We start from the raw sequence: 19,049 nt of genomic DNA on the forward strand, positions 1-19,049 counted from the left end.
TCATCGTATATATAAACATTTATACTACGATTTTTAAATGTTTACCTGATGCAGTGTTGAAGCAGCATAGCGCTAGACACACGAAGTAGAGACCGCCCCACTGCATATTAGACCGCACATCACAGGCGCTGACGCATCACGCCGTTCACCTGGAAATAGCGATTCTAATTAAACAGGTAATTGCTATTTACTATCACACCTCTACCGCGCGAAGCGAGAGCGAACGCGATGTCCTCTGTAAGGCTACGATCGTCTACGTGTCGTAGCAATTATAATACATCCGTAGCATTTTCATAGTATACTTATATAAGCTAATTGCCTTATCATAATAATTTGTTAAATCCTTAAAAGTTAACTTTTTATATTAATATATCTCAGCATCCTTAATATAATTGTTCTACAGCTAGGCTTACGCCTCTTTTTGGAGCTGATTCCATCATCCTACGTGAATGAGATGAATAAAGAACACAAATCAAGCACATATGTAGATCCATTGGTATATCCCTGGGCTTGAACCCCAATCTTTGAGAAGGATTGATGTGTCTTAAACAGTGTGTAATTCAAAACATCTTGATAATAATATTTTTATATTATTATATTATACACGGTTGTGAATGACTTTTTGTTTGCAAACAATTTCAATATTTCATATTTTGGTGATCATGTATCACCAATATACGCTTAATATATAATACGCTTGGCCGCCACAAGCCAGTTATCCCTGTGGTAACTTTTCTGGCACCTCTTGCTAAAAACTCTTTATACTAAAGGATCGATAGGCCGTGCTTTCGCAGTCCCTATGCGTACTGAACATCTGGATCAAGCCAGCTTTTGCCCTTTTGCTCCACGCGAGGTTTCTGTCCTCGCTGAGCTGGCCTTAGGACACCTGCGTTATTCTTTGACAGATGTACCGCCCCAGTCAAACTCCCCGCCTGGCTCTCTTCATTGTTACGAAGTAACGTTGTAACTAAGTTATGGTGAGAATCGGTAAAGTGAGATTGAGGGACCATAAGACGACTGTTGTTGAATTACATGAGTTAATTCTGCTCATCTGTAATTTTGCTGTGTAGCTACAGGGTAGGAAACCCTTCTTAATTTTCGTTCATTTATTATTTTGCATGTTAGTCTAATTAGAAATATATATTTTTAATAGCACATTAAATTCATCGTCTATAAGTCCAGTCTAAAAATACTAAACAACAATTGATATAAATAATAGTGACTCCAGCGGATAAAGGAGATTAAGCCGTTTCTTAAAATTTTAATGTAGTTTTTTTAAGTAACCAATTTTTTGACTTATGATATTAATGTTAATTAATAAATTCAACTTTTAATATAAATTAAAAAACATTACATCAACATTTATGTGATATTATGTAATATTAAGATATTCCATAATATCACATAAATATTAAATAAGTTTAGAGAAGTTTTACGTTACAATTACGAAAAGCCCTTTAGTTCCGGAATAGTTGAATAATGCTACCAGTAATAGCCGGTCAAAGAAATGTATATCAACTAAATAAATAGATTAAGGGCGGGCGAATAATAACGACTCATGTTAAAAATCATTACCAAACTAATTACTCACTAGTTTCCGCCCCAGCTTCGATCACATGTAAAGATAAATGGGGGCTTCAGCTCCACTCCACGGCTTTTTTGTATCCCTGACAAAATAATGTTTGTAATTTTTCACAATGATCGGTAGAATAGTTAAAATGTAAACAAACAAAGAATTTGCAACAACAGAATTTGCATATATGATATTATCATAACTAGCTATTTGGTTTAACGAAATGAACAAAACGCTGCAAATTGTCTGGCAAATAAATTTCAAGGCGTTATTACATAAAACGTAAAACTAGTTTTCTTGTTAAGAAAAATAATTTGAAAAAGATATAAGAAAAGTTTTTTTTTTGTGTACAAAAAGTTTAAATGGAACTGCACTGTGATTTCCTTTTTAAATAATTATGGCTATTTGCAATTTACGAAAATGTCCGTCTGTCTCTCGTTGTCTGTTCGTCTAAGGTAATTTTGAATACGAACAAAATTACAAATGTTAATATTTTGATTAATTTAAAGGCTATCAAGATACTGGTGATTAGACAAAGAAAATAATCTTAATTTCGTTCATATTTGGTTGAGACTGTGACATCTTACAACAACTTAAAGTTTACAAACATTATTATTCGTTCCTTGTATAATACAAATTTATTGCGTGTAAAACCGTGGAGCGCAGCTATTAGTAAATATATTCAACTTGTATATTAAATGGCAAACTTGTTTGTGATAGCAGTACGTGCTGCTTGTTTGTATTTTGCGAAATGAGTTCATTAATTTTCACATATCAAATATCAAAGTATGTTATTTTCTATTGTGTTTAATAAAACTTCTACTTTATATTTCTTAAAGGACTAAAATTTATATAAACGTAAACGTAAAGTAACGTAATTAACATTATAAACTTTTAAGTTTTACATAGTTCTGTTTCGTTGAATATACCCAAATCACATATTCTAGAGCGAAACAATAATATTGTTTTCCGGCTCAAAGGACGCGTGAATCAATACAGATTATTGACGCAGTAATGATGAAAAACATGGTGAGTATTTGTTATCATGCCAATAACAATATACAGGACTGATTGATAAAAATATGCCATGGTTTTACGAAAAGTATTTCATAGGTTTTAACTTGGAAATTAAATTTTCATTAACTCTATTGATGTTTTTTTTTGGGTTTGTATCTCGCAATAAATAGAAACGCTCAAGAATTTTTTTTAGTACATTTTTTATATAAACTGTCTTTGCAATTACCAGAGGAAAAGCGTATATTAAATTACTTTAACAGAAAAACAAAATTAAGGTCTGCGAAACTCAGAAGACGTGACAGACTTAAAATATTAAAATTCAGAAAGGTTTCAAACTTTACATATAGAATAGTTTCGTACGAATAAGTTTTATTACAAAAACAATAATTTCAAATACTAACAAAAGTTTTTGATCTTTCATTTGTAAGACGTTTGAGATAATATTATAACAAAGTATGCTTTTTTTTTTTTTAATATTAGTCAAACTATATACTCGTATCAGCTTTAAGTTCTTCAAAAGATTAGAATCTATTTAGTATTAATAAATATTTGTTTATGTATTTAGTTTTATTTTTACCACTGAAGAATTTAAATAGTAAGAAATTTCAATCAGTTAAACGATACAGTTTTAATAATGAAACCCAAAAAGTTTTAAATAAAAACTTCATCTTAATCAAAGTTAAAACAAATATATCTGCCTTACCTTATTTACATTACATAGAATATGCAAAAGGTATCCATCAGTTACGAGGATTCGTCTTATTTTATTATGGAAGTTCGTTTAAGTAAACGAAACAATTTCATAGGAACTCATCTTAAATTCTATCATCATTTTAATCTGAAATGATTTACGTTTGAACTGTCAATCCGTATTTTGATATCTTCTATAGTTGAATATTAATTTCTGGATGAAAATTTTACAAAAAACATGTAACTGTAATTATAATGCCCTAAAAACTAAAAACGAAGCACCAAAAAGGATAAAAACTTTTAATGTGAACGCTGTTTTACGCGCAATTTACAAAGAGTAGTGTAGTTTAGAGTTTGGGTTTTATTATAGCAATTAAATCTTATCAGAATAAGATATTTTAAGCTTATATATTCTGCTCTTCGATGAGTGATTATTAAATAACATTGCAATTTGTAATTAAGATATACGTAAACAATGATAATGTCTTGATCGCTTATAACTGCAGTACTAATGTATTTTATTGAAAGCACGGCTTTTTTATGATATCGATAGGCAGACGAGCAAATACCTGATGGTAAGTCACCACTACCCACAGACAACGGTGCTGTAAGAAATATCAACCATTCCTTACATCACCAATGCGCCACCAACCTTGGGAACTATGAACCATGTGTGCGTTCCATCAAACCGGAACACAACAACACTGAGTACTGCTATTTGGCTGTAGAATATCTGTAGTATTGTTGTATTTATTCTTTAATTATGTGATTTAACTTAATTATTTTATATGGAATTCATGTAAATAAAGCATTCCTAAGTGGTTGGTTTGGAACAAATTAGTAAATTCAAATATCTAGATACAATAGAGTAGAGCAAGTAACGTAATGTATTATGGAAAATGAAAAAATAACTTTGTTATTATCTATCTATCAAATCATTTCTCTTCGATTATGAATATGTCTTTGGTACGTATGTCTTAATACATACGTACGTATGTTACGTACGGTACGTATACGGTACGGTACGTATGTTCTGAATTGATTTATGATGTAAAATCTTTGATGCTTACACAAGCCATGTCAAAGAGTTGGAAGTATCCGAGATGTGGGTATACAGATGAATGCTTACAGTTTATTGGACAGATCGCATACGGAATAGCTCTTTGTTACAAACAACGGAAAAATTTACATATATACTTACAATATGAATATTTTAGGCGCACAATGCGTAACATCAAGAAATATTAAATTCTTTTACTTAACACGCAGTTGAAGATGACAGGCAGGGGGAGACCCTACCGCAGAAGGATATCATGAATTAAAACTTTGCACTAATGGTTTGGGGAGACTGTGACGTCTCTTTCTGGAGCTGTAGTCTCGAATTTAGAAATCACCATACTATATTCTAATCTTTCTAAGGAGCTTAGAAGGAGAATGTTAATAATTATTGTCAATTAGCATTATCCAAACAAGTGATCTAACATAATATGCCTCGCATCTAACATCCGAAAGTTCTAGTCCAGATTGTAATATACAAACGGTAACTGTACTTTGCAGAACACGTAGCACACAAATACACACACATCGTTGAACACGATAAAATAACCCAAAGTAAAGGAAAATGGGTGTATGTAGAATTTTATTGTAACTGTTATTATTTAAATATAACTGTGTATGTTCAATATAAATTGTTCAATAAAAAAAAGATGTAATTTTGTCAAAACCTTCTAAAACTCAAGAAAGGTATACATTGATGTTTTTTAATAAAAACGAAAATCCCGATATTTTGAAAAAAAAAAATGTATTTGGCTTTTTCAATAAAATGTATTCGAAACATACCGGGGATATACCTCAACAGAAAAAAAGAGCTTGTGAAAGTCGGATTAAACATTTTCCGAGTAATCTGCGACAATATATAACGTAGCGAAAAAAATTACGCTTTTTACTCTTTTAATTTTTCTTCACAATTTCAAACGATTGAAAATAAACATTATTTGTATTTAAAATTTAATTTAAAGTTACAGTGGAAATAAACAAATTCCAGAGGTTCACTCGACAGCTTCTGCTCAAGATAAATGTGTAATAGCTACGCATCTAAAAATAACTACAATTATTTATTAAAAAAGTGAAGTAACAGCCTGTAGATGCCACAGCTGGGCTTGGGGAACCCCAAGCCAAATCTTCTCCAAAAGGAACCTTTTTGAGGAGAAGGTTGGGAGCCTACGCCACCATGATGCTGCGATGCTCACTTTGAGCTTCCTCACGATATTTTCCTTCTTCGCCGAGCACGAGATGAATTATAAATACAACAGTTAAGATGCACGGGTTCTAACCACTGAGCTGCTCGGCTCATTCATTTATGTTACAATCAAATAATATAAAAATAATCAAAGGGGCTTATGTATAGTTTACGATGCAGTTGGACAGCTTTTTGGCTCATACGCGTTTGTGATACTAAATGATTGCCTGCGGTACAAGTATCTTGTTTGCCTTTTATGCCTCTATATTTATCTAAACGATGCAGTCGTTTGCCAAAATAATATTATTGTTTTGATACACTCTGAAGGCTGTTTTATAAAATGCAGTGTGTAATATGACTTTCTAAAAATAATATTCTAAAGACCTGTTTATTATTTTTAAGTTTTTATTCTATAATTTATTTATTAATAATGTATATAAAATACTAACTACAGTTAAATAAATTAATTTCAACTAATCAGTTAATGTGGATCTAAAAAAAAATCATATGCGATTATTTAATTTCAACGAAATTCTGCCACATGTGTATTCCACCAACCCGCATTAGAGCAGAGTGGTGGAATATGCTCCAAACCTTCTCCTCAAAGGGAGAGGAGGCCTTAGCCCAGCAGTGGGAAATTTACAGGTTGTTAATATATGTAATGTAAAACTGTAACACAACTATTTAAATATATTTGATATTAAGTTTAAACTTAAATTGAAAATAATTATCTTTTACGTTCTATGTACATTAACAGCGCTATAAATGTAAAAGTAGATAATTCTACCCTTTGAGATATAAGTATCGTAGTATCGTTAAGTTGGCACGTAAAGTTTGTTAGTTAGAAAATTACGTATTAATAAAACGAATTCAAAAATAATACAGTAGTAGCACCAAGTAAACTTCCCACTGTTGGGCAAAATCTACTCTCAAGCTACTCTGCGCTATACGCTAATGCTTGTTAGAAATTTATCCGACACGTGCTATTTTCTTACGATGTTTTCTTTTCTACCGAGCAGAGAATAATAATAATAAATTTAGCAAATGAAAACTCCGTAGATTTTTTATATCTTTAAAATTAATCATTTCATTTTATATAATAATAACACTCTGCGTTTATAACGCTGACTCTAAAGCTTACCTAACCTTATATTATGTACTACATATATTATCATAATATATTCTTCTATTAAGAAAAATATCATTAAATGTTCATAATGACCTTCTGAGGTTGAAGTAAAATTAAATAACAAAGGCGAGTCGAAAGTAACTCACAGAAAAGTTTACTTATAAATTACGACTAAACCCGGGTGGATATAATGCTCTTTCGCCTTCAAAAAGATATTGTGGAAAATGACCTATTTAGAAGTAACAATTTGAAATGTTAAAACTGAAGCGGCTTTTTATAGTCGCTTTACCTCTTGTTATGTATAAATTAAGATCCCTTGATCTTAATCCTCGTAAAACCTACAGTTCTTATATCTAAACGAGTTGAATAACCAAGGCGAGATAAGAGGCGCACTTGTATTATCGCTGTTACAAAATATTCTCAAATTTATAAGCCTTATATTAAAATAGACTTAACTACTTAGATACTTTGGATTCTGTAAGTTTTACGTTGCCTAGATATATATATTGTTTGTCTAAAGTCAATAAGATTTTTTTTTTTTGTTCTTGTAGTTTAATTGTGATACTCTCTCTGTCTGTTGCTCTTTCACAACAAGATATTGAACCGAATTTGATGAAATTTGGTACGAAGCAAGCTTTGAACTCCAAACAAGGACAAAGGCTATTTTTTTATAGCTAATACCTGATAACCAACCCCTATTATGCGCTTGAAGCCACTGGTGGAGACTAGTATATTATAATGGTGATAATTAAATTATGTTTTTGCAAGTAATACACACAACATTTAAATTCATATTGATTTGTTAGCTCGCTACTCCGCGATAATAACCCTTTTATTGAGCATCTTCAATTATTTTAAACTCGAATTATTGATATTGGTTTATTTTTTTTATATAATAATAGGTAGGCGGACGAGCAATAGTGCCATCTGATGTTAAGTGGAAGTCAAAGCCCACGCTGTAATAAATATTAACCGTTCCCTACATTTCCAATGCACCACCAACCTTGGGAACTAAGTTATTATGTCCCTAGTGTCTGTAGTTACACTGGCTTACTAAATTATCGAACCGGAATACAACAATAGTAAGTATGCTGTTTGGCGGCAGAATACCCGATGAGTGGGCGGTACCTACCCAGACGGTCATACAATAATACATACAATAAATTTATTAGCATAGAAAGTTTGTTATAGAAATATATTTCTTAGATGTAATTCGAACATGTCAAAAATTATAATTTAAAAATATTCATGACACAATTCGAATGTTATTAACAGTAGCTAATGTATTCTAGGAATGTTTCTACGGACGCGGAAAGTGCTATATAAAATTTTACCAATTTTAAAACGGCATGAGCTACTCGAGCTCGTTTCAAAGTAGTTACGCTGAAAAGACATCGTTCTGAATATTTAAAAGGTTTTCTTTGAGAAATAGAGAAAACCAGATAAAGTTGATTGGATTGTAAAAGTTACTATAATGCGTTTTGATACTGGAGGCTTTATATTATATTGATCTAAAGATTCATTTATGGTAGAAATATTTACTATTAATACGAAAAATATATTTTAGGTGTATTTAATAGGTTTTATATTATTTTACACAAAGGATTTAGTTGAAATAAATTTAATAAAATTTTAAAATTATTATAAATATATATTTTTATATTTATTAAGTAAATAGTTACTAATAAAATGACAATTTTATTTAAGTCATACGTAATTTTGAAAGCACTTAAAATATTTTTCTAAAAGTTATTGATATCATTATGAAATCAATTTAGATATAAGTCTCTTACTGCCGCAATGACAGTTTATTTTCAAAGTGAAAATAAAATATATTGAAATTGAACTCATGACAGCATGAAAGTAGATAAGGAGCAAATCACATGTTTTGCCAGTTGAAGTTAAATGGATTCTCACACCACTGTTTGACTTACTCGTGACTTCAAATAACGTTATTTGTATACAATTTCAAACTTATTTTACGTTAATAATAACTGACTAGTGGGTCTCCCGCGAATCTTAGCGTTTACTCAAAAGAGTTTCCGTTTTTAGGAATTTCGAAACCAATGACAGGATTTGTTTTTCATTGTAAGCATTAGCATTAACAGCCCGTATATGTCCCACTGCTGGGATAAAGGCCTCCTCTCTCTTTGAGGAGAAGGTTTGGAGCATATTCCACTACGCTGCTCCAATGCGGGTTGGCGGAATACACATGTGGCAGAATTTCGTTGAAATTAGACACATGCAGGTTTCTCACGATGATTCGCCGTTCGGACGTCTTCGACTGAGGTTGTGTTGAATATTGCGATAAGATTTTACGATTTGATGAATTAAAACGACACCTGGCTTGTAAACTGGTTTTCGTTATCTCTGACGCGTAACATCTGGACTTTTTGCTTTGTATATGGACACTTGTTTTGTTTAAGGATTGGTTTTTGTTGTCGTGGAATAGATCTTTTTAGATCTTGTTTTTGTTTCAGTTTTTATAAATTAATATATATATAAATATATATATATATATAAATATTTTTTTTTTTTTTTTTTTTTTTTTTTTTTTTTTTTTTTTTTGTTTTTTTTTTTCGGCGATGGACGTCGACACTGAGTTGTCGTCCGACGCCTTGGTTGGCAGAAAACGCCCTCATGGGGGCCTTGCTATTTTTAACTCTGACTCTGACACGGAGACGGAGACGAGGTTAGCTGCGAAGAACAAGCCTGCCATTCGCGGCAAAACCGCGAAAGGACGTGGTAGTGGTCTTGCTCGGGCTAAGGCTGAGCTGAAAGCCAAGGCCAACGAAGCCAGAGAGGAAGCCTTCGAGCGATCGCTGCGTAGTCGAGCGTTTCGAAAGGACGCTCCTCAGGTTGTTTTGGACTCCGAGGAATCCTCTTCCTCAGATGTACACACCGAGGATCCCACGAAGTTGGGTGCGGAGGAACTTCGAGCACAAGCTGGCCGAAGCGCAGCTCTCATTGTGGAGGTGGCCCAAAAATCCTCTAACTTAAAAGGAGGCTTTGCAAAGAGGCTGAGGGAGTCGGCGGCTGCACTGCAGGGCATTGTAGACGCCTTAGCATCTCGGACAGAAGCCGAGGAGACGCGAAAGCTCCGCGTTGATAATGGCCGCCTGCGCAAAGAGGTGGACAGCCTCAAGGCCGAGGTGAAAGCTCACCGCCGCGAGTTCGCGGAGATGCGGACCAAGGTGGCAGGGGCAAATGAGGCATCCGGCTCTGCACAGGATGCTCAGATGGAGAAATTTAAGGCCTCCATAATTTCTTCGCTCGGCGTTATGTTTAACGCCCGATTTGCAGTACTAGAGGAACGCTTGCCACCCGCAAAGATACAACGCCCTCCGTTAGCTGCGGATAAGAGGCGGGAGTCGGCGCAGCAAATTGCTGCGCCCTACGCGCAGGCAGTCCACCCGGCTCCACTGCCGAAAGTTACACCCGTGCCAAAGCGGGCGCCACGTGCTGCTCCGACAGCACCTATCGCTGGTCCTTCAAGCGACCAGACTACGTCGGAGACGATTCCACCACAGGTAGTCCAGGAGATTTCCTGGTCTACTGTGGTTAAAAAGGGAAAGAAGGGAAAGCAGGTTTCCCCCCCGGCTGTTACAACCGCCACGGTTGCGCCTACGATGCCTAAGGCACGTCATGCGGCCAAGTCCAAGCTGGCCGCTCCTCGTACAGCTGCAGTGGTTTTAACGCTGCAGCCGGAAGCGGAGCAGAAAGGCATCACGTATGCCCAGGTCTTGGAGCGCGCTGAGCAGAACGTGAAACTCGAAGACCTTGGGATCAATGGCGGGCTCAAAGTTCGACGCGCAGCGACGGGGGCTAGAGTGCTGGAGCTGCCGAGAGCACAGACAGAACAGGCGGAGAAATTAGCCGACAAGCTCCGCACTTTGTTGGATGGGGTGGCCAACGTTGTTCGCCCCATAAGAAAGGTGGACATTAAGGTGACGGGGTTAGACGACTCCGTCACTAAAGAAAAAATTATTGCCGCAGTCGCTCGCGAGGGGAGTTGCCCCGCTGAAATGTTAAGGTGTGGAGATATTTCACGCGGGCCCGGTTATATGGGTATGGTCTTTGTGTCCTGTCCGATAGCTGTGGCGAAGAAGCTGTCTGATGCCGGTCGTCTCTTGGTTGGGTGGAGCTCGGCCAGGGTGTACGTGCTGGAACAGCGTCCTCTGCGCTGCTATAAGTGCATGGGCCTTGGTCATACAAAGGCGCTCTGCCCATTCAGTGCGGAACGAGGAGGCCTTTGCTACCGGTGCGGCGTTGATGGCCACAAATCGGCTGCATGTACCGGGAAGCTGCGGTGCGCAGTGTGCTCAGACGCCGGCAAGCTCTCCGGGCACGTGATGGGGTCGAGGGAGTGTAACCCCCCCATCACGAAAGGTAAGGTGGTCCGAGATAACCAGACCACCGCCAACTTGGGACGGCGCCAGGCCGAGGAGGAAGCTGCAATGTCAGTATGAGCGTAGACTTCAGCTTCCTTCAGACGAATCTCAACCACTGCGCCGGGGCTCAGGACCTACTGCTGCAGTCCATGGTGGAGTGGGGGATCAACCTGGCTGTGGCCTGCGAGCCCTATTACGTTCCGCCCTTAACTCATTGGTTAGGGGACGTGGACGGCACCGTGGCGGTCCTCACGAGAAGCGGAATAGGTCCACCCCTTTCACTCATTGAGAGGGGCTCAGGCTACGTAGTGGTGGGGTGGGGGGAGTACGTGGTAATCGGAACATACTTCTCCCCGAACCGAAGTTTGGCTGAGTTCGAGATCTATCTCGGTTCGGTCAGAGCTGCGGTGGCCAGGCAGTCGTCGAAACAGACAATACTTCTCGGCGACCTAAACGCAAAATCGCGTGCCTGGGGCAACCCTGCCACGAATCCGCGAGGGAGGGCCGTACAAGTGTGGGCCCTACTCTCCAATCTGTCCCTCCTCAACAAGGGGCAGGTTCACACCTGCGTGCGCCAACAGGGGGGTTCTGTGGTGGACGTATCGTTCGCTACCCCTGTAGTGGCTCGCAGAGTGCAGAACTGGAGAGTAGAGGAGGAGGTGGAGACTCTATCGGATCACCGCTACATCCGATTTGAGATCTTCACCTCTCGCAGGCCGGCGGAACCCCAGAGGGTGCCGACCACGCTGCCGAGGTGGTCTCTCGGCCAGGTCGATCGAGAGCTGGTCAAGGAGGCTGCCATCGTGCAGCGGTGGGTTTCCGCAGGGAGAAGGGAGGGCGCCAACGCGGAGGAGCTGGCGGGTCGCATGAGCAGTTCCCTCAAGGAGGTCTGCGATGCGGCCATGCCTCGGACCCGGCGCAAGGTTCCGCGCCGGCATGTCTACTGGTGGTCGCTCGAAATCGCTAACCTTCGGGCGACGTGTTGCCGGGCGCGGAGGGCCTACGTCCGCTGTCGAAGACACAACGGCCTCGACGCGGAACTGGAGGGACAGTTGCTGGCCGCTTATCGTCAACTGAAAAAAGATCTGCAGTTGGCAATAAGTAAGGCCAAGGAGAGGGCCAGGGAGGAGCTTCTGGCGGGCCTCAACCGAGACCCGTGGGGGCGCCCGTACCGTGGTGTGCGTGGAAAGTTCCGCAACCAAAGCGCCCCCGTCACGGAGACGCTGCCGCCGGATCTTCTTCTGCGCCTAGTTGGGGAACTCTTCCCCCATCCAGGCGAGCACGTCCCTCCGCAGATGGCCCCTCGCTCCGTGATAGAAGACGCAGTGGCTCCACCACTGATCACGGAGCGGGAGATGGAGATGGCCCTCGGCCGCTTGAAAACCAAGAACACGGCGCCGGGTCCAGATGGGGTTCCAGGGCGTATTTTGTGCGACGCTCTGGAATACCTAGGTGCAAGGCTTCGGGAGTTGTTCGACGAATGTCTTTGCAGCGGGCAGTTTCCGAAGCCTTGGAAGGAGGGGAAGTTGGTGCTATTGCCAAAGGAAGGTCGGCCGATGAATTCCCCTTCGGCGTACAGGCCAATAGTGCTGCTGAACGAGACGGCCAAACTTTTCGAAAAGGTCCTCGCAGCCCGTCTTGTTCAGCACCTTGAGGAGGTCGGTCCGGGTCTTTCAGAGGCCCAGTATGGGTTCAGGGCAGGCCGATCAACAGTCGACGCCCTGGACGCCCTGAAGACTCGGACGACAGAAGCGGTGGCCCGGGGGCAAGTCGTCCTGGCGGTGTCACTCGATGTGACGAACGCCTTTAACAGTCTTCCATTCGAGACGATCAGGGAGGCACTTCTATACCACGGGGTGCCGACCTATCTGAGGAGACTGTTGGAAGCGTACCTCCAGGACCGGGAGGTCCTCTGGGTGGGGGTCAATGGGGAGCTAGTCCGGCATCGGGTAGGCTGCGGCGTTCCACAGGGGTCGGTTCTCGGCCCAATCCTGTGGAACGTTAGTTTCGATTGGCTCTTGAGAGCTCCCGTCCTTCCCGGGATGGGGGTGCTCTGTTACGCAGACGACACCCTCATCACGGCGACAGGGCGAGATTTTGGGGACGCAGCCCGCTTGGCTGAAGTCGGAACTGCTCTCACCGTGGACCGGATGGAAGCGCTGGGCCTGAGGGTCTCCATTTCGAAAACGGAGGCTCTCCTTTTCCACGGTCCACGAAGGGGACCCCCTCGAGGGGCAAGTATCACCGTCCAGGGGACGGTGATCAAGGTGCAGGCCCAGATGAAGTACCTGGGCCTGATCCTGGACGGACGATGGAGCTTCAGGCAGCATTTCGCTCAACTCGGGCCGAAGCTCATCAACGCCGCTGCCGCCCTGGGACGCCTCCTACCAAATGTGGGAGGGCCGGGATCGCTATGTCGGCGACTATATGCCGGTGTAGTGAGGTCAATGGCGCTGTACGGTGCCCCGATTTGGATAGACGCCCTCACCGCTGGCAATCGGGCCCTCTTGCGGAAACCGCAGAGGGTCATAGCAGTGAGAGGTATAAGAGGGTACCGTACGGTGTCATGGACTGCGGCGACACTTCTCGCGGGTGATCCACCTTGGGAACTCCAAGCAGAGGTGCTCGCAGAGGTGTACCGGTTCCGGGCGGAGGCGAGGAACGGCGGCGACCGTCCAGGGTTGGCGGAGGTCGGGCGGATCAGGGCCATAGCCCAGCAAGCCCTGATCGCCCGATGGGAGGAGGATCTGGGGTCACCCACGGCAGGCCTGGCGACAGTGGAGGCGGTTCGTCCCCACTTGAGTCGCTGGGTCAAGAGAAAGCGTGGCACGCTCACGTTCAGGATGACGCAGGTACTTTCCGGGCACGGATGCTTCGGTAAGTACCTGCACGGGATAGCGCGGCGGGAGGTGTCACCCTCCTGCCATCAGTGTGGCGCGTCAGTGGACACGGCGTACCACACCCTGACTGAGTGTGCTGCGTGGGGGCCCCAGAGGCATTCCCTGGTGGCGTCTTTGGGCGGAGACCTCTCGCTGCCGAGCGTCATCAACGCAATGCTCGGTAGCGAGGCGTGCTGGTCAGAAATGCGCTCCTTCTGCGAAAACGTTATGTCGCAGAAGGAGGCAGCGGAACGGGAGCGGGAGGTGGACGCTGCTGCAGACCCGATCCGCCGAAGAAGACCGGGGAGGAGGAAACAACGCTACGCGCACCTTCTCCCCCCGCCTCAATAGGCGCCACAGGAGCTAGGAGGGTTCTCAGTACCCCGGGAATCCCCCCTAGGAATTGGAGGCCCGCATAGGTGGGCCGACCGTCTGGGCGTCACGGTAGTATGCGAAAGCGATCCCGTGGCGCCTACCGATGAGACGGAGAGGGTACCGCTGGTTTTTTAGTGGGTATTCCGGTGTGCCGCTAACATCTTGGGCACCGGCGAGTCCCACATACCCCCCCACTTCCACGTGGGGGAAACGCGTAACGCGTTTTTCCAGCGAAAAAAAAAAAAAAAAAAAAAAAAAAAAAAAAGGTTTCTCACGATGTTTTCCTTCACCGCCGAGCACGAGATGAATAATAAACACAAATTAAGCACATGGAAATTCAGTGGTGCTTGCCTGGGTTTGAATCCATATCATCGGTTAAGATGCACGCGTTCGAACCACTGAGCCATCTCGGCTCCGTCCCGTATATATAAGATGAGTCATTAGTCGTAGTCGTTTTATTCTTAGTCATTTTATTATTAATGACTTTATCTAATACTAAGAACTTAACGAAATAATTACGAACGATTATTTAATAAACCTAATAAGCAAAATATTTTAATTTTAATTTATATAAAATTAGGTCATGAAAATTATAATTAATTTTATTAATATCACATAATTATCATATTACAGTAATTAATCAATAATTTAAGAAGCCGTTAATAAATTCTATAATTATTAATATTCTTTACTAAATCGCTTCTTAAATTGGAATTTCATACAAATTTAAAGAACACTGTTTCTAACTTGTATTTTACGTTAATCTTTTGGAATTACTGCTTAGCAAATCCTAAGAGGAGCTCTTGAATTCGTAACGATGCGTGTGTTTTTCAAGATAACAACGTCGAGAATATTTTAAGTGTCTTCAAACGAAACATTTCGAATACTGAAAATAGGAAAAATATTTTTATCACTTTATATTTAATATACCTTTTTTGATATACAGTACAAATACTCGTGACATTTTTGTTATTCTTACGTACAGTCTTTTATTTGCTGTAATGAATTAAAAAAAAAAACACATTTTACTGCAAAATTTTTGTTTTAAATTATTTTTATGTTCATAAAAATTTAGTCAATATTAAAAAAATATATATATAAAAGTACTTGTATATTTTTTACTTTGAAATAATTTCCGCCAACCATTACTGCAATGCTTTTTATACAATGATTATAATTCCACACAGTTCAAGAGTCACGTATAGTACGCTGATAGTACTATAATAGAATATCTCAAGCAAGTTATTTGTATGATACGTGAACTCGAAAAACACGCCCAAATCAAGAACCACTTAGTTGTAAAGAAATAGTGTCATTTCTCGAAAACCTTTTGTTTTTAGAATGAGGTTAGCGAACCGGTTCAACCGATAAATTAATTGAAAATCTTTGCCAATGAAGATATTTGGCAAGTGTTTGATGCACTGGCAAAGCTGCTAGAAAAAGCTCAGATATTATTATGACATATAACATAAATAATATAACTTCATTATAGTTATAATAAAAACATAACAAAAACATATCGCTAATATTTTTAACTTAATGCTTATTGATTTCAAATTCTAATTATGTTTGAAAATTATATTATTTAATTTTAAAATATAAAAAGCGTGGAGTTTTTCTTTATTTTCCACGATTAATAAATGAATTAGATTATATAGTAAATGATAAAAATGTATTTGTTAGGTAGAGTAGCTTCGCAGTTTATTTCCGTTTCTTTTTTGGTATATTTTACATTTCGAACAGGCGATTGCTTTATATTTAATAACTTCTCTGTAATGTTTTTTGAGAAGGTCTGAAATAAATTCGATTCGATGCTGATTAAAATAATTAATAGTGTGAACATTCTCATTTAATGCCATTATATACAATTTACTTTTTTATATGGTACGGATTGATTGCTCATTCTACAGGAAATGAATTATTGAACGTAAGTGCAAATATTAAATTATTATTCTCATTAGGCATCGGATACGTGTAGAACTAAATTGAATTAATAAACACTTAGTCGAGTAATCAAATTACGATGTTAACTTAGTTAGTCGTTAGTGCACTGACACAATTAAACAATCGCGGATATTGAGCTGCTCGGGTTTGCTAGAATTTTCCTGATAATAAATAAATGATAATCACTTCAGCTTTCTGTTCCATCGTACTATAAAAGTGCCGAAAAAGATTAAATAGATTATCTACGTACCTTTACACATACATATATGCACACACACACAATTATACAGTTTTTTTTTTAATTTTGGGTATTTTACAATGCTATTTGTACTAAACCAAAAATCAGACCCATTACAATGATTAAAAATAAATTAAATTTTTGAAATAAGAAACTAAAAACAAGTGACTAACGAATATCCCCTTGTGTTTTATTCAACAAAATTTAGTTATTAAATTATTCAAATACAAAAATGCTACAAAGAGCTCTGGCTATTTCATTTCTATTTGGAAAACCCAAAACAGCAAAATTCACCAGACCATTGTTTGTAAATTGGCGTATTTCACTCACCGTTATAATGCTCTTGGAGTTTTTCATATTGTTCGCAAACATTCAAGTTTCAACAATAACTGGCGTTCAATTGATGTAATTGAAACGTTTTACTTTATTCAATTTCTGTCGTTTATTTTCCTTTAATATTAATAATGAATAAATTAAATATAATACGATAACAAGACGAAGCAAAAATACTTTGTGTTCATTTTAAATTAATCGGATTATATTAATTTTCGCGTAAAAATAATGAAATGACATTGTATTGTAAAAAATCTACAAGAAACGAAATTCTGAATACTTAAACGTTATCGATGAATATCACTTACATGTATAGCCTTCAGAGTCACATACAAGCTTCAAATTTTTGTCAATAAATGCCTGCTCAATTTCGGGTGCCTAATGAAAACAGTGACCTGATATTTGCCCCTTTGTCCGATACTTTGATCCCTCTTTGCAATGTTTATTGCTTGCGTTCCGATGCGCAATATTCTTTGCCTCACAAAAAAGTTAAGTCTCATAAGCGATTCATATAATATACGTTATTGAGCGATATATTAAATGTATGTTCCATATGTTTACAAGCTATAACTTCAACTAAAACATTTTTTATATAGGTAATGCTGTAGTTGAAACTACTCTGTGAGTTGGCAGCTAAACGAGTCTGATTCTTGATATACGATATTTTATTTTACCAATGAATACTGGATGAATTTTAAATATTAATTTAGTATGGATAACTACAATCATTATTTATAACATTTTGCTGTGGACCGAAGATGGAAAATTAATGAAATTTTAATCCACTTTTTGATAGGTGCTCTTTTTAATTGTGTATTACTTACTCGTGGCTAATAGATTGGGTTAGAGGAGGAATAGTTAGTTAGAAGTAATAGTCTCGCTCTCGAACCAATCGTAAGATGTAAGGCAGAGTAAGGTATTCCTGGCTGCGGTACGTCAAAAGGAGAGCCCTTTTGACGTACCACACATCGCAAAAGCACTGTAAGCCGAAAAAACGCATCGATACTTTCGATGGTGATTTGTGTATAAAGACAGACTATATTTTTTTTTTGTGTTTGACCTGTTATTATTTCTATATCCTACACAAATGCAATAAAGCTTTGACTGTCACATAATTTTTTGGATTAGTATAATAATCATTACATCATCAATTTTATTATTGGTAGAACGCGAGATCTTTTAACAAAAACGGTCGGCAAAGTCACTAGCAAAAGCTAGATCTATATAAATGCTATGAAATCATTGAAACGCTTTTGAAATAATTGATCAAGTTATATTCCAGTATAAGTGATAGGAGTATTCGAAAGATTTTAAATAGCAATTTACGACATCCCGAGCGAGTGGTTCAAACTTCATAAGATGAAGTTCTAGAGTTTCAATGGAACCTTAAAATATATATCTTTGTAATATTCACGCTTTACCGACTCTTTTAAGAAACTTTCATTTGAGCAATTATGTTAAAATAAAAATTAATATTTTATGATGTTAAGTGAAACAATTAAATTTTTTTTAATATTTTTTTATTCTAGTATGATTTAATTTTATCTATTTAAAAAGGTTATGTATGTAATAAATAAGCATATTTAGATAGGTTTTAATATAAATAAAAAAAAATGTTATTACGTTACAGACTTTTTAAAATTATTTTACCTAAACTAAGCAATGGATATTAATTTTGTTTTCACTTTTATTTATTTAACTTCTTCTGGATGGCCATAAAGTAAAAAGTGAATATTATAACATAGATATTCGTGTAACGTAAAAGAATAACTTTGAAACCTTCTCCAGAGGAGAAGAACAGGCTTTTGACCAGATTTGGCAAATAAAACGGTGTCTGTGTATAATACCTTAATTTTGCTTATACAAAGTCGGAATGGTTAGCTAGTGTAGAATATATTAATATGTATGCCTTTACCTTTGTTTCACTTTCTTGAAAGTCATGTTAACGCAAAATCTTCAAGGAATAGCAAGCACTCTCGTTTAATATATTAATGAACTACTTGAACATGAAGGTGGAAATTTAGTTAATTTTTCTACTACTGTAATGTTGTTTTATGATATAGGTTGGCGGACGAAGAAGTGGGCCATCTGATGGTAAATGGTTACTAGACAATCGTCGCCCATAGACAATGGCACTAATGGTAAGAAATATTAAACATTCCTAACAACGCTATTGTGCCTGTAGTAGCCCTGGACTACTCACCCTTCAAACCGGAACACAACAATACTGAGTACTGCTGT

General features: G+C 38.7%; 2 protein-coding genes across 2 annotated transcripts in view; one reads left to right on the forward strand and one right to left on the reverse strand.

Annotated features, from left to right (window-relative positions):
* LOC125067686 (cell adhesion molecule 1-like) overlaps positions 1 to 19,049 on the reverse strand; it is a 37,994-nt gene that overhangs the window by 10,367 nt on the left and 8,578 nt on the right. Inside the window, exon 2 of the mRNA XM_047676405.1 lies at positions 46 to 149. Within this exon, the coding sequence (XP_047532361.1) occupies positions 46 to 106 (61 nt within the window). The 5' untranslated portion in view covers positions 107 to 149. The remainder of the gene's footprint in view (positions 1 to 45; positions 150 to 19,049) is intronic.
* LOC125067913 lies at positions 9,234 to 11,117 on the forward strand. Its single transcript, XM_047676808.1, has one exon. It carries the CDS (start codon positions 9,234 to 9,236, stop codon positions 11,115 to 11,117), a length of 1,884 nt encoding a protein of 627 aa, XP_047532764.1.

This window comes from Vanessa atalanta, chromosome 12 (genome assembly GCF_905147765.1).
Source record: "Vanessa atalanta chromosome 12, ilVanAtal1.2, whole genome shotgun sequence".
Taxonomy (NCBI): domain Eukaryota; kingdom Metazoa; phylum Arthropoda; class Insecta; order Lepidoptera; family Nymphalidae; genus Vanessa; species Vanessa atalanta.